The sequence below is a fragment of the Globicephala melas genome, chromosome 2, assembly GCF_963455315.2.
Source record: "Globicephala melas chromosome 2, mGloMel1.2, whole genome shotgun sequence".
Taxonomy (NCBI): Eukaryota; Metazoa; Chordata; class Mammalia; order Artiodactyla; family Delphinidae; genus Globicephala; species Globicephala melas.
In genome coordinates, this window is record NC_083315.2 from 164823794 (window position 1) to 164838137 (window position 14344).

The 14344-nt window shown below is 56.3% G+C and overlaps 1 protein-coding gene across 1 annotated transcript in view; it reads right to left on the reverse strand.

The window, feature by feature from the left end:
• The window catches only part of CCDC88C (coiled-coil domain containing 88C), a 128110-nt gene that overhangs the window by 40399 nt on the left and 73367 nt on the right, over positions 1-14344 (reverse strand). The window contains exons 11-14 of the mRNA XM_030883563.2: positions 9003-9149; positions 8212-8356; positions 4900-5084; positions 236-373 (exon numbers count right to left, since the gene is read on the reverse strand). Coding sequence (XP_030739423.2) covers positions 236-373; positions 4900-5084; positions 8212-8356; positions 9003-9149 — 615 coding nt within the window. The remainder of the gene's footprint in view (positions 1-235; positions 374-4899; positions 5085-8211; positions 8357-9002; positions 9150-14344) is intronic.

Sequence of the window (14344 nt, forward strand, 5' to 3'; positions counted from 1 at the left end):
CACCACATGCCAAGAGCATCTCCTCTCTCCTCCCCAAGTCATGACAATCAAAATCGTCTTCAGGCACTGCCAGTGCCCCCCACAGCTGACTGAGAGTTGCTGGTTTGAGCTGCAGCTAGGCTAGGTACCTGGTAATGCACGTTTCCCCGATGGATTCCCAGGAAATGGCTAAATCCCGGACTCTTCCTCCTGCAGGCAGGGGTTCAGGAGAGGGGTCTGTTCCGGGGGTGCCTACCTGCCGGGCTTTGTCAGCCTTCAAGGTTTCCATGTCGCTCTGCAGCTGCTCTTTCTCTCTGATCAGCTCCTCACTCAGGGTCTCCAAATCCTGGTTACTCTGCTTCTCCCTCTCCAGCTGGGTCTGTAACTTCTCGATCTGCAGACCCAAAAGACCCAGCCGGGCAACCGTTGGCTTCACGAAGTGAACTACGTTTTAAAATAAATCCAAAACTCACCAGCCCCCACAGAACACTTTAACGGGACTTTTCTCAAGGGCAAGTGTCCAGGCGTTGCTCTGAAGGGACCTCCCTGCCCCCTCTAGCCTCAGCTCCTAACCCACGACTTGCATCTCCAGCTCAGGGGCACCATCAGTCAGCCTCCTCCCAGCCCACCTCTCCTCACCCGCACTGCCATGTGCCCAAGTGCCTCCGGGCTCCCTGCTCCCATCTCAGGCCTTGTCCGCTTTCCCAAGGGTCAGACCACATGCCCGGGGCCACCACCACTGGATGTCCCACGGACTTCACTTGGTGACACACCTATTCGCCCTGCTGCTCAGAGTGGTCTTCCGCTATGTCCCTCCTTCCTCTTTCACCCTCCAGTAACTCTGTCCCCAAGTCCTGCCCTCTCTACCCAAGCTGCTCTACCGCCACTGCCTGGCTAGGGCCGGGCCACCTTCCCTCTGGCCTGGACAACCATCCAATCACCTCCCTGACACCGAGCTCTTCTGCTGGGGTCACCCCGCCTGACCTTCCTAAAACACGAACTAGCTACTTCATCGTGTCTAACACCTGGATCAGGTGGTGAATCCTGATCCACTCAGTAGGTCCAGGGCAGGGCCTGAGATTGAGCTCCTAGGAGATGCCCATGCTGGTGTCTGCACTGCGAGGACTTCCCTTCCCGCCAACGCTGCTCCCCTTCCCGCCAACGCCAAACCCCTCAGAGTGGGGGACTGGAGTTGGGAAAGAGGCATGACTCTGGTGTCACAGGGACAGAGTTCAGAGTCCAGTCCCTCCCTACTAATGACATCACCACGAGCAAGTTTCTGTAACTGATGCAGGACCAGCAGCGAGCATCCTTGAGAGTTTCTGTCACTGTGTCGTGCTCGGCACACGCCTAGCAGGCGGCGGCGGGTGCAGCGATGTTCGCCGCCCCTCCCCACGAGCGCTCCGGGCCCGGCCACCCAGAGAGTTCCTGACTAGCCGGTCTGCATTTTGACATGCTCCTAAATGATCCTGATGTTCTGGTTTGGGATGGCTGTCCTGAAAAAATAGATTGCAAAGACCAGATGGCTCTCGAAGCTCTGAAAGACCTTGGACCTCGGGCCACGACCCCGAGATGCCCAACGACCCCCGTGAGCAGCAGGGCCGAGCCTGCAGCAGTTCAGCCCACCTGGGCCGGGGCCTGGCACGGGAGGTTCCGAAGCTCCCGGAAGATCACTGCTCTAAAGCAGACTCTGCGTACCTGTCCTCGGGTGAGGGGCGCGCTGCCTTCCTGGCGCACAGATCTGGGAGCTCTCAAACCCTCACAGGAGGGAGCAGCACGCAAGCTCCTTCCCCCACCAGCCCACCAGCGGGGAGAGCCGGGCCGAGCTCATACTCCTACTGTCATATCACGGCAGCACCTCAACCCCCCCCTGCCCCAACCCGGGGACCCCAGGACTGGGGAGCCCCACCCAGCTGGGGTCCACAGGATAACACGCTATAACGCGGCGAACATCCGAGTGGTTCTCAAAAGCAAGAACGTATTTCTAATCCTTCCTTATCTTTGCCCCACTTCCTGGCACAAGGCCTGGGACTCAGCCGGGCACCAGGGATCACCTCCGATGGTAAAGCCTACGCCTGAGACAACGGCCTTGGGGAATAAAGGCAACCAAATACTCAGGAGGACGCTGGGCCCAGAGGGGCTCAGCGACTGGCCCGAGGCCTTGCAGTGACGACGGGGCAGAGCCGGGGCACACCCCCCGTGGCCGACCCCCCAGTCCTCACTCACAGTCAGGGGGGCCTGCTGGCTTACCCCCACCCTTACTGTTAATAGCCTATCCCTGCTGCCTCTTCTCTCCCAGAGAAAGGAACATTATTCCAACCTCCGCATTTCTCGTTGCTGTTGCTTCTGGTCTAAAGATGTGATCTCCCCAGGTCCCACACCCAAGCCGTCTCTCTCCTTTTCTGGCTCTTTTTGCCACGGAACCAGAGCCCATCCCTGAAGGACCTCGGTGCCCCTGGGGTGAACTCGCTGGGCGGAGATGTGGGCTAGCTCCAGGCCTGCCAGCCCTGAGAGGTTTCCCGTCCTTCCTTCCCAAAGCACCTGCCTTGGGCTGCAGGGGCCACTCCGGGTCCCAGGCCATGTGAGTGCCGGGGGCCTGCCTCTCAGCCCCGGGCTGCTCTTTCCTTCTAGTAACAGGCCCCCAAAGGGCTGCCCCTTCCCCTGAAAATAAGGATTCTTAACTCTTAGGACATCAATGCAGATTCACAGTCGCAGGAAGGAGGCAGCTTCTCTACGGTCCGTGGAAGTTTTGTGGGTTAGAGGGGAGGATATTAACTTCAGGGAACTAGGGTTTCCACAGACATTTCAGACCTAAGCAAGCTCGCAGCCTGGGCTATGCTTGGGGTGTGGTAAGAACCAGGCTGGCACCAGCGGGACCTGGGGGTTCACTGATTGACTGACGAGTGTCAGCTGGGGCCCAGACAGGCCACATGGGGGGGTGCCGAGGAGGGTGGGATGGCTGAGGCTGGAGGAGGGAAACTGGGGTGAGCTGAGATGGATTAGGGTCCAGTGAGCCCTCCACCTGGGGCTGAGGTGTCCACCCATCCAATGTTAGGGGGCACCGTCAGTGCTCGGCTCTGGGGGGAGAGAGCAAAACCACGGCTGCTGGGCCAGGACAGGTTTGGTCAGGCCACGGGCAGGCTGAGCAGGTGGGGAAGAGGCGCTCTGGCGGGCAGAGGGCCGCCTCCCAGGGATCCCGGCACCAGACACAGGACGGGCCTGGGAACTGCGGCACCTCCCTCCTGCCAGGGATTCTATGCCAAGACATGCCTCCTAAGAACCGTGGCAGGAGAGGGCTGGTGTCCCACCAGGGAACTGACCCCGAGGGGAAGCAGGAGGGTGGGGCCTGAGAGACGGGGGCTGAGGAGTAATGCCGGGCAGGCAGCACCCACTGCCATCCTGTTTGTGCAGAGGAGGGGCCAGAGTGAGCCACGAGGGTGGGGAAAAGCGTGAGCGGTCATCTCAGAGGGCTGCTGGGAGCCGGGCCAGCGCTATTACGTTGCGGGCTTTCTGCAGCAGACCCGTGAGGACCCACAGAGTCAACGGTTCTCATCTTTCTAAAGGCTGATTCTTTTTTATCTTGGCCAAGGTCGAACTGCCACTTATAAAGACATTTCCTGTGCTAGGGCCATGTGAATCTAAAAAGCCTAAACCGCCTAGCTGCCTTCCCCATGCTGTTCCACGCTGAGAGACATCGCATGAGATGGGGTGGGGTTTTCTATTGTCCTACGAAGGCAGGACAAAATGCTTGTCGGCCGAAATGCTGCATGGCACACGATGCTTCAAAGGGACAAGAAGAGCGAGTAATCAAGCCTGGGAGGTCCCATGAGGGGGCTCCAGAGACCAGTTCACAGAAGGAGGGGCTGTCCCAAGCCTCACACAGAGATAAGGGACCAGCACAGCCAGGACCAGCGGAGCCCAGGTCTCTCCTTGCAGCCCGTGCCCCTCCCACTGCCTGTGCAGCAGAGAATGACACTGGCAGGACTCGTGGGCAGGTGGGACACCCGAAAGCACCAGGCCTGCATGGCGGTCAGCAAGCAACGGGGCTCGTGTCCTCTTCCTCAGCTGGACTCTGACAGCTGGTGTGCTCGGAGCCCACGATGCAACTGCGCCATCGCAGTGTGGCCTAGGTGTTCTGAGGCCCTCTGACCTGGAGTGACCAAGACCTGGAGGCGATCCCTAGCCTCTCAACGGCCCCTTTCTGCACCTGAGACTGAATCCCCAGTGCAAATGCGGGGTGGGGGGGGTCCTCCTAACTGCAGAAGGAAGACTGCTCTGTAAGCCTCTGTCTGTTCTCCCAGATGTCTGGGTTCTCCTGTGCTCCTGGGAAGACCCAGCAGCTGTCCTGAAAGGCAAATACCGTTCAGCCATCTCTTCTTTTCCATCTCGTAGACTGAGAGGAGGGAGTGAGCACTGATCCTGTTTTACCACCAGCAGTGCCCTAAAATGCCCATCAGTGGTCCCTACTCCCCACACACGTAGGTGTGACTTACATCATTGCCTCCTCTCCCCTATGATCCATCCTATGCTTTTTCACAGTCCACTGTTTTCTTTTCACTGAGCCCTTACCACGTGCCAGACTCCTTACATACACTAGCTCATGGAGTCCACGCAACACGTGTTAGGTGGGAAGCCCACTAACCCCATTTCACAGATGAAGACGAGGAGGCACACAGGTCAAGTACTGTCCGAGACGTACCCTCAAGGCAGTGCAGGCACAAGCCACGCTGCCTCTTAACTCCTCTCGCAAGTGCTCTTGTTCTTCTATTATTGTGTAATTAACTGCGGCTGCACTGGCTTCTGCTTTTCTCCCAGCGGCGCATCCTCACCGACACCTGACTGCCTTGCCTGGCCACCGACTAGCCTCTATAGGGCAGACCGGGTTGGGGGAGGGGTGTCCACCCGCCTAGGCCGGGTTACCTTCTTGCTGAGCTGGTGATTCTCCCTCTCCAGCTCCCCGCACTTGAGGTTGCTCTCCTCCAGCGCCAGGGACGCGTCCCGCAGCCCCTGTATGGTGCTCTGGAGGCTCTGGTTCTCCTTCTCCAGCTTCAGGATGCGGCTAGAGGCGCACTCGTTCAGCTCAAACACAAACGACTTCCTGGAGGCTGAAGCACAAAGCTGAGTCAGGCCCAGGATCCAGGAGCCTCTGCTTCCAGCCATGAGCCGGGGCCATCGGGCCGCCATGAGCCGGGGCCATCGGGCCCCCATGCCCTAGGTTTGAGGGGCCTGGGAAGGGCTCCCATAGGTTGGCTGGGTGCCCCCCATTTCACATGCTGCCGTCGCTGTTAGTGCCTCAAAGTCCCTCAGGCAGTTTCAGTCCCTCTGCTGGCTCAGCTGGGCCCAGAGCTTAAGAGGAAAGCAGATTACAGTGAAGAAGCCAATGCAAACGTTAAGACTGTGTTAACTGCCAGGATCTGCTTCTTAACAAGCTGCTAACCAAGCTGACCGACGGTACAACTCAAGGGTCTTAGGGCCTAAAAGAGATGGCAAATAGGCGACATTTTCTGTGCCAGCTCTGAGACTAGTGGGAGTCTGGGTGGCTCAGCAGGAGGGGCACGGTAATCGACTAGTTATGTCTGCCACTGGTGGCAGAAGGCTCTGTGGGCACGTATGCCCAGTACTTGCCATCCCTGAATAAGGTCCTTTGGACAGAGATTTCATTTTTTAATTTCACGATTACATTGACAAAAATATGAGATAGTACATGTAAACTGCTTTAAAAATGCTAAGTGCGATGAAAATATAAGCTAAAGACAGAAAAAGGGAGATTATCTACTCTGCTTTCTTTCAAAGAGCTCGAATACAAATGGAGAAGGGGGCCATAGACCTGAGAGTCAGGAATGGGAGTTCTTTGCTCCTTCCTGCCACCAGCAGGTGCATGACTTTAGGTAAGTCATGGGGCTTCTTCAGGAGGAGAAAGGAACGTGTATGGAAGTCCCTGAAAGAAGGGGTTGGTGTTGTTCCGTCCCCGCCTGTCCCATCAATGCCACAGACTCAGCTCTGGGAGCCTCATGACACTGTTAAGAGGGCTGCGCCCCGACCTGCTTCTTACTCATCACCCCAGGGGCAGGGGTACATACAGGACGATGGCTTCCCTAGTGAGCACATCAAGCTAGAAACAAGGGTGTGTGTGTTGAGATCCTCTGGGCGATCGTAAGAACTGAAAGGCACGTGCCACCCTCTCTGAGTTCTCATCTTGCACCGAGGATAGCAGTTCAGACCCAACAAGCCCGAACGTCCTCAAGACCCCGAGCAACAACAGGCCGTGAAGCAGTGGAGATGGAGAGAGTGCCCGTGGCTCTGACCCAGGCCCAGCGCTGACGCACGTGAGCACACATGCTTGCAACATATGAAACCACGCTACCAATGAAACAAATCTCAACTAAAACTCAGCTAATGCTCAGCCTGGGATCACTGGGGCAGTACCTTGGCAGCATTCATGAAAAAAGGACATTTTCTAATTGGGGTGAAATATACTTAACATAAAATTTACCATTTTAAAGTGTACAGTCCTGTGGCATTAGCTATGTTCCCATTGCTGTGCAACCAACACCAATATCCACCTCCAGACTTTTCCATCATCCCAAACTGAAACTCTGTACTCGTGGGGACTAATTCCTCAGGTCCTACAAGTTAAACAACAGCATGGACCACGAGCCTCCTTTCTTCTTCCATAAAAGCCAGTGCTTCAAAGACTAGTACTGTGACATAACAGCTTACTACTGAGTGCCACGCTCATTAGCACCCCAAGCAACCAGAGCGATGGGATGTATTTCATTAAGACCTTGGCAACAAGAACAGCTGTCCCTTATTGCTGGCCGTGGGCCAGGCATGGCATCATGTTTCACTGTCTCCTCCTATGAGGCAGCTTCATTACTCCCATTTTGCAGACAAGGAAACTGAGGTCTGAAAGAGGTCACCCAGCTAACCTCCAGTGAAGGAGCCAAGACTTTACGCCAGGTCTTTCTGAATCAAGAAGGCGGCACAGCACACATGCAGAAGTATATGCAGGCTCTGCCTGCATCAGGCCTTCATTCAGGTCAATGTTCATCAGCTCCCAGCTAAGCGCCGGGAGTTGGGAACACCAAGAATAAATCGTGCTCACTGACCTGAAAGGGCCCACAGACTGTACTGAGTAGTCATCTAAAGGGGTGAGGCTTTCTGACCCCACAGGTCACCCTGGTTTCTAACAGAAATACTCTCATTTGGTCTGGGACTGTCCCAGGAGTCCTGCACCACTTCTCCGCTCTGCCAGGGGGCAGTGGCCCTCCCCGATGGACCTGTACTCCTCCCAGAGCCGGGAATCAGAGTGACCCCACCCTCGGCCCCCAGCACAGTGTGCGGGCACCGAAGCACAGATACGACTAACTTCCCTCAGAGATGAGCAGTTTAATAAGCTGATTTTTTTGTCTGGAACTGATGGGACCCCTCGAAGAGAAAAGGTTTCCAGCTACACTCAACGACCTTGCCATTATTTGAGGGGGTGTTTATCAGAACTGAAAAAGCAGCCCCCAAACCAGCCAAAAGCCCTACCTCGCTCTGTCCAGCTCTAACTAAACAATAACTCGCGCTATCGGGGGCACGTGTGCTATTTCTGAACACAGGAACTGGCTTATTGTTTGCTGGGCGCCGAAGCTTCCTGCTGCGGTGCTGACTGCTGCCCCACCCACTTTCCCCTGGCCGACACCCCATCTGTCTGCGCAGGGGCAGCGGTGCAAGCATAGGAGGGAAAAGAAGAGGCCTGGGTCCTGTGAGAAGCAGCCTCTTAGCAGCTCCCACCCAGAGAGACAGAGAACAGACTGCATCCGTCTTGCCCAATTATGCAAATGAATGGAGGAAATAATGCCCAAGGTACATTTCTAGTGGGGATTAGTGACCACTGGGGACGTCTCCTGCCATCCAGAGCTTTCAACCGTCCACAGACAGGCCCACGATGCCCTCCGGTGTCAGCGTGCTGTAATCTGGAAGCTCCTGGGACCGTCCATATGGGAACTGGGAAACCTGGCAACACTTGATTTGTGTTTCATGTCCTGACATCAAGGCTGCCAGACCCCTCATGTTCTCCTTGGGGAGAAGGGTAATGAAACAGTTCCAAATGGCACTTGAAGGAAATCCTACTTACTTGGGGTGAATGGATGGCCTGACATGGAAGATACAGAGCTGAGGGCTCCGCTCCGTGGATGAGGAAGCGGCCTCAGCCAGGCTGGCTCCCCGGCACCGGGCGCTACCTACCGTCGGACAGGTCTGCGTTCTTGGACAGCTGCTCCAGCTCCCAGCCGAGGTGGGCGGATTCATTCATGCTCTGCTTCTGCGCAATCTCGAGGGCCATGTTCTCTTCCAGCAGCTCCTCTATTCGCTTCTTATCCATGTCCCGGTCCTAGCGCAGGAAGAAGGACGGAGTGAGAACGTGGCTGGGGGGGCCCCTCTGGACATGCCCCGGCCCCCGTGCATTCACCCTCATTCCTCGAGGATGAAGGGACCCCAGGCACCTGCTCACTTCCCTGCACAGAAACGAGTCCAACACGGGGCCCAGCTGTGAGAGTTACAGCCACTGAAAGATACCTTGACTGGCAACGGAGGTGATAAGAGAGCCAAGGTCTCTAACTGAACGCTGTCTGAACTAAGTGACTTATGGCCCAGAGCTTTAGAGCAAGTACCATGGTGACAGGTGGCTTCGAGGCTCTAGGGAACCTAACAAGCCTTGAGAAGCCTGTAAAGAAACTCACAAATCACAGCTCAGCCCACACCGTAAAAGCCAGCAGAGACCCTGCTTGCAGAAGACACACACGTTAGCTCATCTGTACAGAAAAGCAACCCAGAGGTACCGTCCTACCCGTCTGTAGGCGTTCAGTGGTGCCCACCCGAACCCGCTGAGCTGGGCGAGCTACTCTCTGCAGTCAGCGAGTCACTGTGTCGGCAGTGGCACCAAACCCAGTGACGGAAAAGCCAGAGAGGGTCGCAGCACAAACCCGAAACCTCCCCAATCTGTTTAGACAGATCTGAGCGACAACAGCCTGCAATACCAATTCCAGGTCGTGAAGCTTTGATTTCAGCTGCAGGTTCTCTTTCTCCAGCTCATGCACTTTATCGCCCCGGGCTCGAGCGGCAGTCAGCTGTTCCTCCAGCATGGCCTTGGTTTCAATTAAAATGATATTATCTTCTCTCAGCTCCTGGGCAGCAAAAAAAAAGACATGAGCACCATCAGATAAAGACACCTGGTTCAGGACGACAGAGCTCCGAGACCAGAACAAACAATCCAGGGATAGGGCTGCAGCTGCGAGAGTTCTGTCTCCACTTTTGAGCACCTCCACCTTTTTCATCGGGTCAGGCCAAATGGACTTTCTCGACTGAAAGAAAATATTTAAATCCGGGAAGGTAACTTTTCCTATGCCGGCCACAGTGCAAAGGCACGTGACATCTGTGACCTGGTCTGGTCGGACGAGTGGACTCCACCGACAGATCCGGGACCGCGCTGAGCCTCCATTTCCTCAACAAGGAAGGGGTGGGGCTAAGAGTCTGTCCCAGGCTCAAGGACTGAGTCTAGTCCTCTCAGTTCAACACTCATTCCACTGATCAGGGTCTTGGGGAAAAACAGCTACTCAGACAAGCTTTCATTCAATGCACAGCTCGTATCTGAACATTTTACATACATACTCTTGGAAAAACAACAGTTCTCAGCGATGTCCTGGAAACAGGGTCTTTAAGACTGTGAACCCCATAAATAAGTCCCTAGGCCTCCTGTGTGCCCGGCACGTGCTGGGTGTAGAATATGATGGCTGTTCCCTTGCAGGGTCCCTCACAGGCAAGGGGTCCGAGGAGCTCTTGGTCCTGTGCATGCAGCCCAGCACACACAAGGGATTCCGATCTTTCACCTCATCTCTGCTCCCCACCCCCCACCCCGCACCGGTTAAGGGGCTTCTCGGTTTCTCCTCTCCCCAGAGTCCTTCCAGCACCACTCAGCATCTCTGGGGGACTGAGATTCCCCTGAATGCCTTCAGCTGGTGAACATGCACACAGGGGAACGTGTCCGTTTCTCCCGGTGGGCAGTGTTCTAAGGCTTGCCCCGCTTTTGGGTTCTAACAGCTGGGAGCTGGGCGGGGAGCTCTGCTTATCCACCACCCGTTCATTCGCCCTGCAAAGGCCAGAATCCAAGATACTTGGTAGAGGGAAAACTGCAAGCCTTCCGGTCAGCGGACATAGTTCTGATCAAAGCCCGGCAGCCGTAAAAGGTATAATCATTGAAATTCTAAATTCCCTGGGCGCCCTCTCTCTGCTGGAGATGACGTCCGCTATGTGGCTGGCCCTGCACTAGGCACTCCCTGTCCCTGCCCCACTCACTCTCCACAATGGCCCTTGGGGGAGGTAGGAACAGTGCCTTCCTACGGAGGAAGAGACTGATTTGGGTAAATTAAGGAATAAGCCCAAAGTCACAAAGCCAGCAAGGGGTGAAGCTGGGACTCGAAGCTGGGCCAGAGAGTTCCAGACCTGTGTTCTCTCCACCGCCCTCAAGCTGCCTGCAGCCCATCCTCAAGGGGCACGTGTGGATAAGAGGCCCAGACTATCAATAACAGTGTGAGCCACAGCAAACAGAGGGGTTTCAAGCAGGAAGAAGACCTGGTCCCCCCTCTCTGGCAACCGTCCCATCCCCACTGTTCTCACCTGGCATTCCAACAGGTCTACACACCAGCACTCCCAGCCCTGAGCTCTCACAGCACAGGTCACCCCTTCATCCTCATGACCAACTCCTATTCAACCTCCAAAGCCCAGCCTGAGTTGGCCCCTCTGAGAAGTGGTGGCAGATTCTCTCTGTCCCACCTGCTGAGTCAGGTACTTGGGCTCCCAGAGCACCCTGGGTATGCTGTGAGGCAATGGTGAGCTGGCCTGTCCTTCTCCCCCAGACTGTGAACCCCTCGGGGCAGGATATTCCACTTCTCTTGCGGGCCTCACGGAAGTGTTCAATGAACACCTGTCAGCTGAATCATGCCGTGAGGGGGAATCACAGGTGGCATGCGAGGTGGGCCTTGAAGGCCTCAGAGATTTCCAACAGGCAGGGACAGACAAGGGTGACCAGGAGCAGAATACAGCACTGGGTAGGATGACTTCTAACCATCAGTACTATTCATAAACATCTCAATTTTCTGGTGGTATCAACTTCCACCATATATTAGGCAACAGAAATAACCAGCCCTGCACACCTCACTGCCTCAGAAGCGAGAAGCCAGATCTGCAAGAAAGTGAGCGCAAGCTCACGCAGTAAGCCCAGGGCTCGGCCCCCGGGGAGACGCCCGCCTCCTCGCCTCTGGGCAGCTGCCCGAGGCCAGCCCGCCGCTGAGGACCTGACCCCAACTGAGTCAGGTGGCTACGTAAAGGCCTGACCCAGCCCGGCAAACAGCTGAGGGGCCACGTTCAGGAAATCACAGGCCAGGCCTGACAGCTGGTCCCCAAGTGGCTGGAGAGCTGCCCCTGCTCGTCTACGTGATGACCAGGAGCAGTGACTGGGAAAGTGGGCCGATGGCTCCGGTCCCCCATCAGCCACGTGCGCTACCAGCCGTGGCGCCTGAAGCAAACGCATGTCTCTCAACCACCGATCCCTCGTCCTCTGCTGGGCACGAAAACAGGGCTGAGGGCGGATCAGAGGCGATAACGCACGTGAAGTAGTCCTGCACAGGGCCCGAGCCCAGTAAGCAGGTCGGCTGCTGTTATCACCATCCTGTCACGCCCCCACCCCGTGAGACACTGTTCAGGGCAGCACTCACTGAGCGTCACCAAGCGACAGGCTAACAAAAGCACCAAACTCCAGGAGGTGGGATAGAACCAAAGAAACAACGGGTTCCTGCCCACTGCACTTGGGACCACAGCACCCAAGCCCCTCGCTAACCTCCGTCTGGTTCTGCTGCAGCCCCTTAAGCTTCATAGAGCACCAGCCTGCTTTTAAACTTCTGATTCGAGGAGCGTGGTGGACTGAACCATAAACCAAGCATCAGGTCTGCCCTGCTCTAACTTCTCCTTCTACTGAATTTTATCAAAACTCCTTAAAAGTCATTAGGAAACACAGAGTCCCAAGTGGGAACAGAGGTCTCCCTGCTCAAGGTGATCTTGGTTCCCTGCATTTCAACATTCTCGGCTTACAATGTGATGCCCAGGTGCTGACATGAACTGCCTGAGGCCGGGCGTCCCTCTAGCCCCCATGGCGTCTGAGGCAGTGGCCGCCGTCACCTGCTCCCCCAGCTCCCCTCTCCTGCACCCCTTCTGTCTGCGTGACCCCACCCCTTTTATTTCCTCCTTCCTTGGCAAGGCTGGGGTCCCAGAGGTGGAGAGAGGCATTTCAACGCCACCTTGGTCCACCTCTTCACCGACTGCGATGCTGGGCAAGTTATTAATTTCTTCTCAGTTTTGTTATCTGAAAAAAGGAGAGGACCTAGACGCTGGCTACTCAACCTCACCAGGCCGCCAGGAGGCTTCAATGTGATGATACGGTTTGAGCTTAGCACAGTTAGTTCCTGGTGTGTGGAAGAAGCTGCATAAACACACAGTTATTGCTGCTCATTTAAAACCTCACTGCACCTACCGTGGGCGAGATCATGGGTCTGTAAAGGGCCAGAGAGTAAATATTTCTGGCTTCTCGGGTCCTAAGTCTGTCACGACTACTCAGCTCTGCAGGCACAGTTCAACAGCAGCCACGGGCTGTGTGAATGGCCAGGCGTAGCTGTGTTCCAGTAACACTTTACTTATAAGAGCTGATGGCTCTCTCTCTCTCTCTCTCTCTTTTTCTCTCTTACTCCTCTTCCTCTTTCTCTTTCTCTGCTATGTGAGGACACAACAAGAAAGCAACCATCTGCAAGCCAAGAAGAGAGCTCTCACCAGAGCCCAACCACCCTGGCACCTAGACCCCAGACTTCCAGCCTCTAGAACTTACGCGGGCCTCTCACTGCCGTGGCCTCTCCCGCTGCGGAGCACAGGTTCCAGACACTCAGGGCCAGTGGCCATGGCTCACGGGCCCAGCCGCTCCGCGCCACGTGGGACCCTCCCGGACTGGGGCACGAGCCTGCGTCCCCTGCATCGGCAGGCGGACTCTCAACCACTGCGCCACCAGGGAAGCCCTGAATGTGGATCTTGATGTTTGAGTATGTTTTAACCTTGCATGATGTCTATACTAACAATGTATGGGTTGTTTAATAAATAAATATTAAAAAAAAAAAAAGAGCTGATGGTGGGTCAGACACCGCCCCGGGACTGATGGTAGTTTGGCCATCTCTGAGCTGGACAATGTGGGCACCAAGGGACTCAGACTCAAGGTCAGGAAGGCACAGATCCTGTCTTCAAGGAGCTGCCAGTGTGGGTGGGAAACAGGGGATGCATCATGACGACACCACGCGATGAGTCTGCCTGGGGGTAAGAAGGGGCCTAAAGGAATGGGGGGCGGGGCTGGGGATGCAGCCCGCAGAGTGTGGCCTGCCCACCCCTCACCGGCCCTCCCTGTGTCAGGGAGAGGCGCTGGGCCGAGGGGCCTCAGGGGGCACCAGCGGACCTGAAGGGGACTCGGTTTGGCCGGAGCCGAGAGTTCCACGGGGGCCAGAGTGGGTGTCAGAAGAAGGGGTGGAGTGTGGACTTTATCCCAAGAGCAACGGGGAGGTGCCTGAGGAGTTCTTAGAAAGGCCACTCTGGCAGCAGCCCAGGCAGGTGTGAACGAGAAGAGGCGGGGGCAGAACGGCCAACTCAGATGCGTGTGGAGGGCATTCTGGAATAAAAATAATGTTATTCCTGCGCAGGCACTGGAATAATGGGAACAAGCAACAATGGAGAAGGCCGGCCGGGCACTGGGACTCACTCTCCGAACGTCCGCCTCGGCCAGGGACAGGCTGGGAGGTGGGGAAATGGGCTCTGGAAGAGGGACAGCACCTGGGGCTGCGGGAGAGGGGGGAGAAGAAAGGAGAATCAAGGCCGAGCTGGCTCTGGCTTGAGTACCTGCCTCGGTGGACGGTGAGTCCAGCCTAGAGACAGTATGGGCGGGTTGGAGGGAGGGAGGGACACTGGATGTGGACACGCTGACCTTGAGATAGACTGAGGTCTGGAGTGCGGGAGAAGCCCAGCCCAGAGATGAAGATTTGGGACCTGTTAGTCCGTACGTGCCAGCTAAAGAAGGGGCAGGAGGCAGAGAAGACGTCATGGAGGAAGGCCAGATGGTAGACGCAGAGCAAGGTGACCACCACCCGCATGGGCCCAAGAAGATGAAGTTCGGGACTCAGGAAAGCCAGGTGAGTGAGGGGCGGAGGGTGGTGGTGTCCAAGCCCACAGAGAGGGTGGGTGAGGGAGGCTGGGAAGTGCCCACTGGACCGGCACAGGAGTCGTGGACCCTGATTCTCAA